Source organism: Scardinius erythrophthalmus, assembly GCF_964197995.2.
Source record: "Scardinius erythrophthalmus genome assembly, chromosome: 5".
Taxonomy (NCBI): Eukaryota; Metazoa; Chordata; class Actinopteri; order Cypriniformes; family Leuciscidae; genus Scardinius; species Scardinius erythrophthalmus.
In genome coordinates this window covers 29,224,161-29,240,049 of record NC_138225.1, presented here as the reverse complement: position 1 = coordinate 29,240,049, position 15,889 = coordinate 29,224,161, and the positions used below count along the sequence as shown (strand labels likewise).

Sequence of the window (15,889 nt, the reverse complement as noted above, 5' to 3'; positions counted from 1 at the left end):
GTTTGGGTCTAGGTAAGTGCTGAGTGCAGATTTTTCTCTATGGCTCTGGGTTAGTGTACAGAGTAAGCTAAGAGTAAGGGTAGCTGTAACTCAATCCAAGTAACTTAAGCAATTAACTAACAAAACACTTGTAACTTATGTTACAGCTATCGAGACATCAATTAAGCATGGCTGACAAATGATGGTTTTAAAATATTTATTTTTTTATTAAACAATGACAGACAACAAAAATGTGTGCTTGTGTGAGTGTGTGTGAACAAGAAAAACAAAAACCAGCTGGCGAAGTCGCGCTAGCTAACTAGCAAGCAGGCAATGCTAGAAAAACATCATAGTAATTTCCATGACTAAAGTTTTTTTTTTCTTTTTCTTTTTTTTACGTTCACCAGGAAAGCCCAATTAAAATTAATTGACTGGTCTTCCATGAGCATGTTTCCATTAAAAAAAAAAAAAAAACTTGTTACTTCAGTTAGTAATAATTGCTGACCAACAACAAATAATAGGCTAATAAAGAAGGTACGCAATTCATAAAGATTTGTTTAAAGTTACGTTAGAATTTCAGCTGGGTTATTTTAACAGACACTCGATGGCACCATCTTACCATTTTTGAAATTGATAGCAGCAGCTGTTAGAACAGGACCACCACATGTGATACTGAACTAGTTTTTCACCCCAGGTTCTTACCAACCAAATATGGAGTATAATATAACCAAATTAGGTATCTGCCATTCAGCTTTTAAATTAAACAATCTTTAATAATAATTTGTTACACTTATATAGCGCTTTCTAGGTACTCAAAGTGCTTTACATGGAAGGGGGAAATCTCCTCAACCACCACCATTTAAAATAAAAAAGCGAACAATAAGAAACACCACCCCAACTGCAATCCATTATCTATGGAAATGCTAGTGCTTCAGAAATTTATATTTGTACATGCCAACAAAGTCTAATTATGCAAGTACTACTTGCAGTGTTGCTTTTGCATTATCCTGAACATTTTATTTTTATTTGTTTGAAAATAAGTCCCATTTCACTCATTTTAACTTTTACCAGATCTTGTATTACTAGTTATGCAAACACAAAATCCACAATTTTTCATTTCAATGCTTTTATTTAGTCATTTTGAAGATAAAAAAAACAGGTGGAAAAACATTAATACATGTAATGATTCAGATAAAGTATGAAGAGAAGAGGAGAAAAGTGGTGAGGTCATGGGGCTACTGAAATAATTAAATGTCCATCCATGAGACTGTCAGTTTAAATATCTGAACCTCCTCTGAGACGCAGCACCAGATGCAAGGTGGACTCTTTCTGGATGTTGTAGTCGGACAGTGTGCGTCCATCTTCCAGCTGTTTGCCAGCAAAGATCAGCCTCTGCTGGTCAGGGGGAATGCCTTCTTTGTCCTGGATCTTTGCCTTGACATTCTCAATGGTGTCGCTTGGCTCGACCTCGAGGGTGATGGTCTTGCCTGTCAAGGTCTTGACGAAGATCTGCATGCCTCCCCTGAGACGCAGCACCAGATGCAAGGTGGACTCTTTCTGGATGTTGTAGTCGGACAGTGTGCGTCCATCTTCCAGCTGTTTGCCAGCAAAGATCAGCCTCTGCTGGTCAGGGGGAATGCCTTCTTTATCCTGGATCTTTGCCTTGACATTCTCAATGGTGTCGCTTGGTTCGACCTCAAGGGTGATGGTCTTGCCTGTCAAGGTCTTGACGAAGATCTGCATGCCTCCCCTGAGACGCAGCACCAGATGCAAGGTGGACTCTTTCTGAATGTTGTAGTCGGACAGTGTGCGTCCATCTTCCAGCTGTTTGCCAGCAAAGATCAACCTCTGCTGGTCAGGGGGAATGCCTTCTTTGTCCTGGATCTTTGCCTTGACATTCTCAATGGTGTCGCTTGGTTCGACCTCGAGGGTGATGGTCTTGCCTGTCAAGGTCTTGACGAAGATCTGCATGCCTCCCCTGAGACGCAGCACCAGATGCAAGGTGGACTCTTTCTGAATGTTGTAGTCGGACAGTGTGCGTCCATCTTCCAGCTGTTTGCCAGCAAAGATCAACCTCTGCTGGTCAGGGGGAATGCCTTCTTTGTCCTGGATCTTTGCCTTGACATTCTCAATGGTGTCGCTTGGTTCGACCTCGAGGGTGATGGTCTTGCCTGTCAAGGTCTTGACGAAGATCTGCATGCCTCCCCTGAGACGCAGCACCAGATGCAAGGTGGACTCTTTCTGAATGTTGTAGTCGGACAGTGTGCGTCCATCTTCCAGCTGTTTGCCAGCAAAGATCAACCTCTGCTGGTCAGGGGGAATGCCTTCTTTGTCCTGGATCTTTGCCTTGACATTCTCAATGGTGTCGCTTGGTTCGACCTCGAGGGTGATGGTCTTGCCTGTCAAGGTCTTGACGAAGATCTGCATGCCTCCCCTGAGACGCAGCACCAGATGCAAGGTGGACTCTTTCTGAATGTTGTAGTCGGACAGTGTGCGTCCATCTTCCAGCTGTTTGCCAGCAAAGATCAACCTCTGCTGGTCAGGGGGAATGCCTTCTTTGTCCTGGATCTTTGCCTTGACATTCTCAATGGTGTCGCTTGGTTCGACCTCGAGGGTGATGGTCTTGCCTGTCAAGGTCTTGACGAAGATCTGCATGCCTCCCCTGAGACGCAGCACCAGATGCAAGGTGGACTCTTTCTGAATGTTGTAGTCGGACAGTGTGCGTCCATCTTCCAGCTGTTTGCCAGCAAAGATCAACCTCTGCTGGTCAGGGGGAATGCCTTCTTTGTCCTGGATCTTTGCCTTGACATTCTCAATGGTGTCGCTTGGTTCGACCTCGAGGGTGATGGTCTTGCCTGTCAAGGTCTTGACGAAGATCTGCATGCCTCCCCTGAGACGCAGCACCAGATGCAAGGTGGACTCTTTCTGAATGTTGTAGTCGGACAGTGTGCGTCCATCTTCCAGCTGTTTGCCAGCAAAGATCAACCTCTGCTGGTCAGGGGGAATGCCTTCTTTGTCCTGGATCTTTGCCTTGACATTCTCAATGGTGTCGCTTGGTTCGACCTCGAGGGTGATGGTCTTGCCTGTCAAGGTCTTGACGAAGATCTGCATGCCTCCCCTGAGACGCAGCACCAGATGCAAGGTGGACTCTTTCTGGATGTTGTAGTCGGACAGTGTGCGTCCATCTTCCAGCTGTTTGCCAGCAAAGATCAGCCTCTGCTGGTCAGGGGGAATGCCTTCTTTATCCTGGATCTTTGCCTTGACATTCTCAATGGTGTCGCTTGGTTCGACCTCGAGGGTGATGGTCTTGCCTGTCAAGGTCTTGACGAAGATCTGCATGCCTCCCCTGAGACGCAGCACCAGATGCAAGGTGGACTCTTTCTGAATGTTATAGTCGGACAGTGTGCGTCCATCTTCCAGCTGTTTGCCAGCAAAGATCAACCTCTGCTGGTCAGGGGGAATGCCTTCTTTGTCCTGGATTTTGGCCTTCACATTCTCAATAGTGTCACTTGGCTCGACCTCAAGGGTGATGGTCTTACCAGTTAGGGTCTTGACAAAGATCTGCATCTGTAAACAAATTAAGAAAAATAAGATTAGCATCCATGCATAAACCAATATAAAAATATTGGCACACATTCAGTTACAGCAAAATAAAGGCAGAGCTCTTCCATGAATGCTTAAAGCTTCAGAAAGAGATAGCCTAGTATTTTTTGGAACACCACACATAAAATGTACCTATGCTCTAACAAGTATCTGTTAGGGATGGGTGTATTGCTATATCAATACTGTACCAACTGTAGCCTATAATATGAAACCATTTATGCTTTTGGGAAACGCAGCATAGAACAATGCTTATCAGAGGACAGAAAAGCACATGTTTGAGTTATTTCTAGGGGTATGCACGAATAGTCAAATATTCTATCTGTAATTATCATTCCAAAAATACTTGCAACTTTTAATTTTACTACATTGATTTGCTGGCTGTAAATGTAGTGAATCCAAGATAAATGCCAAGCACTAAAGCTCACAGATATAATTAAATGCACTGGGTGGTGCTGTGGAGCGTGCTTAACAAGTTTTTTGTATTTTGATCTCATAATGTCGTCGTCTGCCTGGAGAAGTTTGAAATTACTTAGATGAAAATGATATTACTAAATGATCTTACAAAATGGAATTACTTTTGATCACATGAATTAAGGAAACCAAGTTATCATAATATAAAACACCACAATGAGAAATCACATGAAATCCAAACACCAGTCGAATGAGGAAAGACAGCAGAACAAAAAAAAAAAAATCCCTAGTAAGTTATCGGTGTTAGTCAATCAGAAAATGATGGAGGCAGTTCTGTCAACCTCAACCTATGGCACGAATTTAGGGTGGGGCTAATTTATTTTTTTAATAAATAATATATTTTTTTATTATTTATTACTTTTTTCTGCCACAGTACAGCTGCATCATACATGACAGTTTGTTACAATTACAATAGGCCTACATCTATGGTGTATCAGAGTGTATTAATTAAAAAGTAATGACAAAATAGGAATATGGTATCCTTAGCCAAATCCATTTTATTACAGTGGGTTGTCTCTTTCAAAGGACTGCTTCCCAAAAAAAAAAAAAAAAAAAAACCGAGTGGGGGAAAATGCATTATATAGCATCAATTTTCTATGAAACCATTTTCCTCAAAGAACGTGAAAGGCAAAATACATACGAAGTACGTGCTAAATTGTCTTAATTTTATTAAGACAATTTAGATTGTTACAAGTTATATTGAGTAGCCTATTTATTGAATTTCCAAAAAGTGTTGAGTAAACAAACTAGCAAGAGGGCAAACCTACAAGATATTTTTGTTTTATTTAAAAACTGTACTGCGCAACACCAAACATCCTCTTCACTAACATGGCGGCTGTACAGTAACATCCGGGTTCTTTGTTCAAAGAATACTATGATTCAGCAAAAATACATAAGACAAAACTAACCAAATCGAAAGCAAAATACACGACCTTCACATTTAAATAAAACATCCATTTCGGTAACGTAAGATGTTCAAGTCATTAACGTTACTTAGACGATCGCATTATGAATAACATAATACAGGTTAATACGTTTAGACATCCAGAAAACGACCGTATCAATTCAATAACCACAAGAAAAACGAAACATTAAGTCTTAAAGAATGTTATAAAACAAACTAAATGTTGAGTCTTACCTTTTATAACTTGAATTTGCTCCTCTCTGTGCTAGGAAACTGCCGTTGAATGCGAATGATACTGTATTTATACAAACCCAGGGGCGTGACGTTTACGGTACGTCACATGACCTGATTCTTCCGCATTCAAAACCTTTATTTGTTAAAACATTTAAATATGCTTTACGCTAAAGATTTGTGATTAAAAAAAACATTTAGGAATGGTATGTTTTGTATCCGTATTTAAAGTGTATAATTATTATCATACAGTATCAAAAAAGGAAGTCTCCAGAATATGCCAGAATGGGCTAGGCTATTCTGGTGGTGCACCCGAGGCAGTGATTGGCTGGTTGGGTTGTTTGTTCTCTTTGCTATTGGTGAATCAGACTATTGGAATCTGGACCAGACAAAGAACGAGCAGGCTATGTCATCCAGTGATAGAAAAAAAATAATAATCTGGAATACTTGACATTATCTTAAACCAGTCTTGCTAATAAGTGTGTCAAAAACTACAACCTGGGACCAGTTCAGCATGCTTTGAACTTTTTTAAACTTATAAATATAATAGGCCTTCAGAAATGACAGGCTGTTATCCTTTGGTATGGTTTCTTTACAAAATAACTGTTCCATGAAGTACATTATTTGTGTTTTAGCAGAGGCTTTTGTGAGACTTGTGCATGTCAAAGAGTGCACTTAATATAGAACACAACTTGTGATGGCATTGCTTTGAAACATGTTGGCCTCAGACTCTCCGCAGTATCTGTTGCAGCAATGTAGGTCATTTTCTCTGGGTGAGCAGACAGACAGTAACTCAGCTGTTCACCACTGCGACAAAGCTGGGTCTGAATTGCAGATTAAAATATGATGGGATTTTGTTGAAGTTTTACCTTGTTTGAGTTTTTGTATAACCTCTTAAAATGTATTAAAGAAAGGTGTAATGCTTAAATTGTAATAATTGTCAGGGCTTAATTCTGTATTCCATACTGTACACATATTGCCCGGTTTCACAGACAAGGCTTAGACTAAAATGCATGTTTGAGCTGTTTTAATCTTAAAATAGATCAGTGCCATTGTTTTGTTTCATGATGTTTTTTTTCTAAGGCACGTTTATAAAAGCTATAAATGTCCTAATTGATCTAAGGCCTAATCCTATCTTAACCTAAGCCCTGTCTGTGAAACCAGGCCTATGTGGTGGACAAGAAACTTTCTGTTTATTCCCATGTGACTTTGTGTTGCCATACATGAACAACACTACAAACCAGAAGAACTAGCTCCAAGCTTGCTCTAAGGTTTCTGGTTACCTCTTGGTAAGCAGCTAGTTTCTTTCATCAACACAGTGCTGTGGGCATGCGATTAAAATAAATAGCACAAAATAGTTACCCAATTTAGGTAAACATTAATCAGCTTGCTCTTCAAAAAGAGATTGTATTGTGAAACTGCTCTTTGAGCCTTGTTTATCTGGACGGTCATCCATAGTCGATTAGTATCGTTGTGGAATCAGGTCCTTGTTAATTCTTCCATGAGCTTGAACAGCTGCTAACAGATTATCTAGATTGCCCAACTGGGCCAGTTTTCTTGGTGATGAAGGTGTTACATTTAAACTTATTTCACTCCTGATCATATACTGAAATTAACAAAGTACATGGTAAAATAATCACCATCTGAGGGTTTTAGATGGCAAGGACAAGATAGTAGTCCTTAAGATATAGCGTAATCATCAGTTTGTTTTTAGCCTTATAAATATGGCCTTGTCTGCCCCGCGAGACTTGGCATTTGAAAGTGCTCTAATAATATCACAGGCTGGTCAGCATTTATGTTCATGTTATAAATGAGAGATTCTTTAAGCCCACTGCTCCCCTAAGGTGACAATGCAATTTGTAGTGATTTTGCTTTTTGTTTTTTAACAGCAAAGATAGGCTATATTTTCTATTGAACAACATACAAGGAAATTGTTTCTAAGACAATTACGGGAAATACATAACATAAATGTTCTTAAATTCACTAGAAATTTCCTGGTTACTATCGCCCGACCCACTGAAACACATCACACGAGCTGCCACATCACCAGACTGAACTCAAAAGATTTTTTGTTCAGAAAGTTCCACATCACGTGTACCTTGAACTTTCAGGAGAGTGTGTTTGTGCGTATATCACTTGAACTATTTAACAGCTAACTGTAACTTAATCTGTCATCAACATCAGACATTATTCAGGATGTTAAGAAATTATAATATTATATAATATTTATATAGGCAAACTTGCCTGTTTAAAAGTTTTACCACATTGTCAATATAAACAGTCAATTTAAAGTTTTATATAACACATCTTACTTTTGTGTCAAAATACACATTTTTTAGGCTCATTTGGAATTTATATATTTTATTTAACAACACTGTCCAATGTGACACTGGATATCTGTATTAGGTTATACTTTATATGTTTATATGCATTACAATTCAGTCTACTTCGAAGAGAACAAGTTTTTCTTTCTGTTCTGATACTATCGTGGACTTTGTCTGGGCTTGTTTTGCAACAGCTGAACGGGTGGAACCAGATGACGCCGAGGGCAAATGAGCTGGCTGAAGCATGTGACCCAGCCAGTCAAGTCAACAGTGCGTGTGTGTGTGTGTGTGTGTGTGTGTGTGCGTGTGTGTTTTGCAAGCAGGGCGATGGCTATCAACCAAGTATATAATGTTCTACAGGAGAGCATGCCGTAACAGTTTAAACCGGTTAGGTTGAAGACGACAAACAACTCCACCTTTACCATATCATATAAGTTAAAGGTGCTAAACGAATGGCGTGCATAACTAAAGACGAAAGGTAGGCTATGTAACCTTCACTTTCACTGCGTAATGCAGACATTCACAGTGACGTGGACAAAACTGTGATCGGAAAAAAAGAACATTGGCACACATAAAATACACGGGTGTTTATCTTGCTGGCCACAAAACAACAACAACAATCCCTTAAAAACGCGAATGAAGTCTGTTGATTACATACATTAGTAAATACATGAGCCAATGAGGCACAGGTCGTCTCCTGATGTAAATGATCTGTTGTTACAGGGAGCGTGATGGTCTTGTGAAACACACCGGGGGTTGTCACTGCGGCGCGGTGCGTTTTGAGGTGTGGAGCGCTCCAGATTTACACGTGTTCAATTGCAAGTAAGAAACATCTTCAACCATTAGCACAGTACAATGATCTAAGCGTGTGCTCACGTGGATTGCTTTTTGAACCGAATAGTCATTCGCGATGCATTTAGCAGTTGAATACCTTGCGAAGTGTCATCTGGGTCATTCCACGATCGGGATGTCTTTTACTGAAAAGACTTCGTTCTGTCAGGTCTTTGTTTACAAAGATTCTAGAATCTATTTCACGTAGAACAAAAAATACATGACATATGACGATGTCGTTATGAAATCAATTTTATCTATGGAATTGTATCCCTTCCGAGAGGGTTTACAGAATCAGAAAGAGCTTTATTGCCAAGTATGTTTGCACACACAAGGAATTTGTTGTGGTGATAGAAGAAGCGTCCAGTACAAAGAGACAACAACAGTACACAGACAGTAAACAGGGCTCAACCAATCTGGGTGGGAACACAACTTGAAGTACTAGGCCTAAATAAATATTATGCCTACTAATAGGTTACTAGGAATAATACATAGGCCTATGTATTGTGTGAATATGGGTTGGTTCACTGGTTGAATGAATGGTTTAATGACAAATGTATTGGTTTATAGTACATTGGTACTAACCACACACATATGTTTACTTTAGATACATTGATTTGATCAAGTACACATGGGTTTGCTCCTGTCACATTTACAAAGACGTTGTCCCAGTATGCTTTAAATCTAATGAAAATTCAACAGGCCTGATCAAAAATGCTTTTATTAAACCACTACTACTACTTATGTCTGTGAGTGTGTTGTTAATTTATTACTATGTACTAACTCAGTCTATGAAATCCTTCCACAAATTTAACACGAGTAATTAAGAAACTCTGTAGGAAATACTATATTAGAATACTCATATTAGAATATCATGTGCACTTTATACATTGTCTTTTAGAATAATTTAAAGAGAATAATTTGACATCTCAAAAACAATTGTGACAACCCCATCAACTCGCCAGCAAACTAATCTTTACCAATACATATTTGAACAAACAAAACATATTTTGACAAATGGATGTATGAACAAACCATTGTATCTAAAACAATGTAAACTTAAAGAAACCAACGTATAGCCTACTTAAAAATATACTTGTGTATACCCATGTATAAATGGTCAAAGCAATATATACTTGAACAAACCAATACTTGATTAAACCAGTGTATACTTCATCAAACCAATGTATCTAAACCAGTGCATGCTTGATGAAACCAATGTATACTTGAAAAACACAATATGTACTTAGAGTAAAGTGTATGTGTATTTGGCGTGCTGTCCGAGGGGAGGGCTCCAACCTCAGAATTTGACCCGAACCCAGAGTACAACCCACATATCCCTGGCTGGGATAACCAGCCGAGAGTGAGGAGTCGGGTGGTGGAGGGATGCAGAAAACTGTTGAGGAACATAGTTGAGTCTATGTATATATATATAGGCCTTCTCTGGTGCTGATTGAATAGATCATTTGAACGTGTTCCTCCCAAACTTTGTTAATAAAACATCATATACTTGAACAAACCCATGCATCTAAACCAATACATTGTTGACAAAGCTAATGTATGCTTGAACAAACCCATGTATACTTGATCAAACCAATAAACCATTATACTTGATTAAACCAATGTATACTTGATCAAACTGATGTATACATCATCAAACCAATGTATCTAAACCAATGTATACTTGATCAAACCAATATATACTTGTGCCAATGTATCTAAAACAATATATAGTTGAAGAAACCAATGTATGCTTGAACAATCACATGTATACTTGATCAAACCAATACTTGAGCCAACTGATGTATCTAAACTCATATGTACTTGAGGAAACCAATGTATACTTGAACAAACTGTAGAAACAAAGACATTTTTGAAATAAAGAAACAAACCCATGTGTATTTGATCAAACTACTGTATCTAAACCTATGCCACAGCTTACGGGCATCATGGTAACTTGTCTGTATTCATGGTAAAACTGCTGAAATTGTGTATCTAAGATGTATTTATGTTGTTATTGTTACTATGGTTGTCTAAAATGTCTTTATTTCATGGATATCGATGAGTCGAGTTTTCAGATTGCCTAGGCAGTTTTCTTTTTTATGTAGTAATAATGCTCTGCCATCTGTATTTGCTCAGTATAGTTTCAGTTGTACTAGCGTTGGGTTTGTTTATGGTCTGACAAATATGTGAAAGGGCCACATGCATTTTTCTAGCTGGGGATACTTTGTGTTACATCGTCATCGCACCCTTTCGTTAATTCAGATGCTTTTCATTGTTAGTCATTGTATTCACATGAGAGAGACTTTTCATGAGGTAACCCACCTCCTGATGGTTTTGATTGCTGTTGTGTCTCAGTTGCAGTATTTGCACAAAGAAACAGAATCGTCACTTCATTGTACCAAAATCCCAGTTCACCTTGCTGCAGGTATGTGTTTTGAAGCATGTACACATGATCTTTTTGAGCAGAATGCATATAAGGTTATAATGTTATAATTAATTATATAATTATGTTTCATAGGGATCAGACAACATGACCACGTACACATTTAACACACACATGGCCAAGCACACATTCTGCAAAACGTGTGGTGTCCAGAGTTTCTACACTCCACGTTCCAACCCTGATGGATTTGGTGAGTTTAATACAAGGCGGACCATTATTGGGATGTTTTTTTATTTTTTACAGACAATTTTTACCGCATTTTATAGACAAACCGCACTTTACCTTTTTTTGTTTTGAACTATGGAGCATTTCCTTTTTGATATGAAGAAAAAGTTTTCTCTTATTTGGGTGTGTTTTCACATGTATTTTGCCATGACTTTACAGGTGTGGCACCTCATTGTTTGGACACTGGAACAGTGAGAAGTGTGACTGTGGAGGATTTCTGTGGGCAAAACTGGGAGGAAAGTATGCAGAAGCATCATACTATTAGAAGTATGTCAAAACCAACAACGGACACATAATTGACGGTTTCCTATGGCCTTTTGAATAGTTTGACTTTCAGACTGCAGCTTCAGCCAGATGATTTAAGATGCTGTTTACACAACACTATTTTCAACTAAAAATGGAAAAAAAAAAAATGTATGCGCTTTGGCAGTTCATTTACATGACAATGGCGCTTTGGGGGCCTGAAGACGCAAACTTTTGAAACGGGTTTCAAAGTGGAAGTTTTTGAAACTTTGGTGTCATGCGTATTGTGTTCAGTCTCAAACAACAAAATAACATCAACTACTGGCCTGGCAAGCATAATACAGCGTTTTTAGTCATCATCGTTTTGACAACGTTGTCGTCTGTACATGAAACTACAGGGGGGAAAAAATCTGTTAATAATATATTGTTGTCGTGTAAACGTAACCTTAGATTGTACTCTCCTGCTTCTTAAGACATTTTTATCAGTGTAATTGTTGACAAAATTCACCTTAACAGACACAAATTTACAAAAATATTTCTCTTCTGAAAAAAAAAATGGACCAAAAATATTGTATAATATGAAATATTAAATTACATACGGTCTAGACCTCCCCCTATATCCTAGAGCTAATTTCTAGGGATTTTATGACGATGAAGGGATGATCTCTTTGGTATTTTTTTTTATTAAGAAATGCATCAACAGGAAAACAATTATGGTAAATGGAATGGAAATCATACTCGTAAAATGGAAATCATACTCTAATAGATATTTAGGACATCAAATGAGGATTGAAATTTGTATTGTCTTCTAACTTTGTATTGAAGATGTTATGTCATGTATAAGGAAAACCACTAAAACCATTTCTTTTCAAAAAGAAAAAAAGTTCATGGTGTTTTTTCTCTCTTTATCAAATTTATTTGAAACAGTTATTGCATTACTCCACATTGTTATATGTATATATATTCATAACTCAAGTCAAAACAGAGAACATCATAAACTTCCTAGAATTAAAGATTTGCTCGGAAAGAATTCAGAAATACATGCCAGTTTTGAAACCATACTGAATCACAAAATTTGGTACAGTACTTGTTGATCCGTTTGGAACAGTGCTTTAACTTAAGTCAAATAAACGCAGTAAACGCAAATGTAAACAATATACAGAATCAAATTTAGTTTTCTCCATTCCCTGCACACACAAAGGCACAATCTGTTCTTTGGATTCAGCTACTCTATTAAAGTGCTTATCTAGGCAAAACCTTCCCAGAAAACTGGCTTTCAGAATATTGGCTGGTTTGGGGTACAGTGTGTATAGGTCCATTATACCAGCATTTCTCCATCAGTGTCTGCAGGCTGAATATGTTCGCTGAACCTTTTTAAATATGCTGTCACTATATAGTATTTTAATGACAGCATATTTGGAATGGGGTTATTTAAAGAAATAAGAAACATGAAGTTAACCTTTACCTAAAAAATGCAGTGCATAACTTTAGTCCTACATGGACAGGAACAGTGTCCAAGACAATCCAATCTAATAAATTTTCACATTCTTTGTTTCCACAACGATGGCCTGGAACGTGTTTATGAACATGTAGCGTGAGAACAGTATGTAGAGCCGGCGGAACCACAGCAGCTGAGAGCGATGACAGAGCATGGCTTTCTGAGGAACGAAGAGGAGAGAGAAGTGAACAGACAGCAACACAGAGCAATTACTTAAATTTGTTGGGTTACTGTGTACTGATTTTTTTTTTTTTTATAGCCCTTATAATAAATCAGGTAGATGACCTGACCAAAGATCACAAACTGACACACGAGGCCTTAACATGCTACTGTAAGGAGCCAGACTGGTAGAGGCAGTTCAGACAGAGAAACTGCGTCATTCAGAGACCTCTCGGCAGGCTTAGTTAATGCTTACAGTAAAGGTTCAAAGTACTAATGTGTTAATCAGCAACAAGGAGCTTTTTACAGCTATGAATGTTCTGTATTCATAGTCTGCTATTCAGTCTAGGAATGCAGTGCTTAGCTTAAGTGAACACACCCATGCTAAAGTTGACTAAAAAGAGGAATAAAAATCATCTTTTGAAAATGTATCTTAATGTCTTAATTAAGAAAATGAGGAAAACTCCAACCTTTAAGGACACCCGTTTTCAATGTGAATGAATAATGTATCGTAAATAATGTTCTTCCTTAAAATACAGGATGCATAAGTCAGGACACCAATGTAACAGGACACCAGGAAACCATCATCACATAGCCTTCACCATACCTAGAGATTGGCATGGTTTTATTTCAGTTAGCCTAATAGCTGGTTTGATTTGCACTGAGAGATGATCTTATGGAAGGAACCCCATGCCAATCTCTAGGTATGGTGAAGGCTATGTGATGATGTGGGGCTATTTTAATTCCAAAGGCCAAGGGAACTTTATCAGGATGCATAGTATCCTGGATCCATGAAATAATGAAATAACTGGCCTTTAAAAATAATGGGAATTTAACATAGGGGTGTCCTGACGACTTATGCACCCTATTTTTTAAGGAAGAACATTTACTGATTTACGATACATTATTCATTCCCAAAGAAAATTTTCCTCATTTTTCTGAGTTTTCCTCATCTTTTTAATTAAGACATTAAGATCAATTTTCAAAAGATGATTTTTTTATTCCTCTTTTTAGTCAGCTTTAGCATGGGTGTGTTCACTTATGCTAAGCACTGTACATCTGACGACAGCTGTACTGTAGAAGCTGAGAAACACGTGAGACACTCGTAACGTTTCATCGGGTCTAATCAGAGCTTAAGCTTTTTGTTTAAACACTGACTCGTGACACACCTTGGCACGTTTATACTCCTCCTGTCCAATGAGACAGCAGAAATCAGAGGGGAGGAGCCAGCTGACCGGCAGCTCTAAGACTGATAGATACTTTCTGAGGATGCTGATGGAGTGAAGAGAGAAGATCTGACAACCTGTAGGAACAGATGGATTAAAAAAAAGTTGAGCTTAGTACTGGGTTTCCACAACTTTTGGACTTTTCTAAAGCTTTTACAGTTGATTATTATTATAGGAAGAGGATTTAATCAATCATTTCATAGAGATTGTCGTCACAATAAGCTGTTTCAATGGTGTTGTCTACATGCTGCTGATTATTTTTTATCAAATACAACTGAATACATATACTGTAGTGAAAAAAGAGGTGTATCCATAACAGAAAAAAACCTGCACCAGTTTGTTTCTTTAAAAAAAAAATATATATTTATAAAGGACTCCCCTATATACAATACTGTTCAAAAGTTTGAGGTCAGTAAAATCTTGTTTTATGAAGAAATTAATACATTTATTTACAAAGGATCCATTAAATGGATGATTTAAATGTTACAAAAGATGTTACAAAAGATTTAAATGTTACACATTTCTATTTCTAAAACTGCTGCTCTTTTGAACTTTTTTTTTAAAGCAGCACGACTGTTTAAACATTGATAATAATAAGATATGTTTCTTAAGCAGCAAATCAGCATATTAGAATGATTTCTGAATGATCATGTGACACCGAAGACTGGAGTAATGTTGCTGAAAATTCAGATTTGCCATCACAGGAATAAATGACATTTTAAAATGTATAAAAAAAGAACACAGCTATTTAAAATTACTCTTACAGTCTTACTGCATTTTGATCAAATAACCCTTTGAACATAAGATAATTAAAAAAATCTTACATACCCTAAACTTTTGAATGGTAGTGCATAAAGGGCATGAACAAGCTTCTTGATGCGGTCACAGATAAACCTCCTAGTACTGAGAGTTAATGACAGGGTTATCAGAAAGAAGATCTGTCTGATTAAAGAAACACTGGGGCCTAGAGGTTCACTGAGGATCTGTGACGTAAAATACGATTTATCCAGAAACAGATGGGAAACACTGGATTAACAGGACTGACCTGTCCTCAAGTATGAGTGGACATACACTGAGAAATTTAAGTTAAATATAATAAAGCACATTTGTCAGTTTATAAAAAAAATAAAAAATAAAAAAATCATATGGCCACTGATATGTAACCCTTTGAAAATATTTGAATCACTAGCCTACTGAAACCAGAAGACATCTTCATGTGACAGCATATCCACCCCTAGTGGTCTGAGTCGTGGACTGACCATTTCATTTGCACCAATTTTGCACTAATCAATCAGATGTCTTTTCTCCCGATTGTTCTGTGCTTTCTGACACAATGTAGACACAACAGAACAATGATCTCAGTAATTTCTCCGCTTGGGTGTAAGAAAGGGTTGGTCTAGCTCAGTGGTGCGCCTGGGAAACTGTTTATGTAAGTATGCTGGAAATGTTTTCCGGAGTGCACTTACAGTGTACAGTATACCAGTGTACCAGTAGGTGGCGTACTTTGCCTAGAAAACATTCACAGCACTAACAACAAGGGCAAGATTAAAACTGTCAAGTCTTACTCTACAAAATGATGAATAATATTTAAAATAATATTATGCTAAATATATTTTTGAACGTAATGTAATAAGACTTATACCTTCAGGTAGTCGTCCAGCAGAAGCCAGATGACTGTTGCCAAAGACATGAAAGAGAAAAAATATGATTAATGTAACACACCAAACTCAAACGCACATACACTCCAAA

The 15,889-nt window shown here is 37.8% G+C and overlaps 3 protein-coding genes across 3 annotated transcripts in view; 1 reads left to right on the top strand and 2 right to left on the bottom strand.

The window, feature by feature from the left end:
• Positions 1-182: 182 nt before the first annotated feature.
• LOC308690833 (polyubiquitin-C) lies at positions 183-5,452 on the bottom strand. Its single transcript, XM_081365549.1, has 2 exons — positions 5,192-5,452; positions 183-3,546 (listed from the first exon to the last, which is right to left on the bottom strand). Exon 2 carries the CDS (start codon positions 3,544-3,546, stop codon positions 1,255-1,257), a length of 2,292 nt encoding a protein of 763 aa, XP_081221675.1. The 5' UTR covers positions 5,192-5,452; the 3' UTR covers positions 183-1,254.
• A 2,260-nt stretch (positions 5,453-7,712) lies between these two features.
• Positions 7,713-12,127, top strand: cenpv (centromere protein V). Its single transcript, XM_081365548.1, has 5 exons — positions 7,713-7,990; positions 8,236-8,334; positions 10,702-10,771; positions 10,865-10,979; positions 11,174-12,127. The coding sequence occupies exons 1-5, from the start codon at positions 7,965-7,967 to the stop codon at positions 11,308-11,310; spliced, it is 447 nt and encodes a 148-aa protein (XP_081221674.1). The 5' UTR covers positions 7,713-7,964; the 3' UTR covers positions 11,311-12,127.
• pigl (phosphatidylinositol glycan anchor biosynthesis, class L) overlaps positions 11,944-15,889 on the bottom strand; it is a gene marked incomplete at its 5' end in the record, with an annotated part of 25,626 nt that continues 21,680 nt past the window's right edge. Inside the window, 3 exon segments of the mRNA XM_081365547.1 lie at positions 11,944-12,915; positions 14,084-14,217; positions 15,783-15,814. Of these exon segments, the coding sequence (XP_081221673.1) occupies positions 12,787-12,915; positions 14,084-14,217; positions 15,783-15,814 (295 nt within the window). The 3' untranslated portion in view covers positions 11,944-12,786.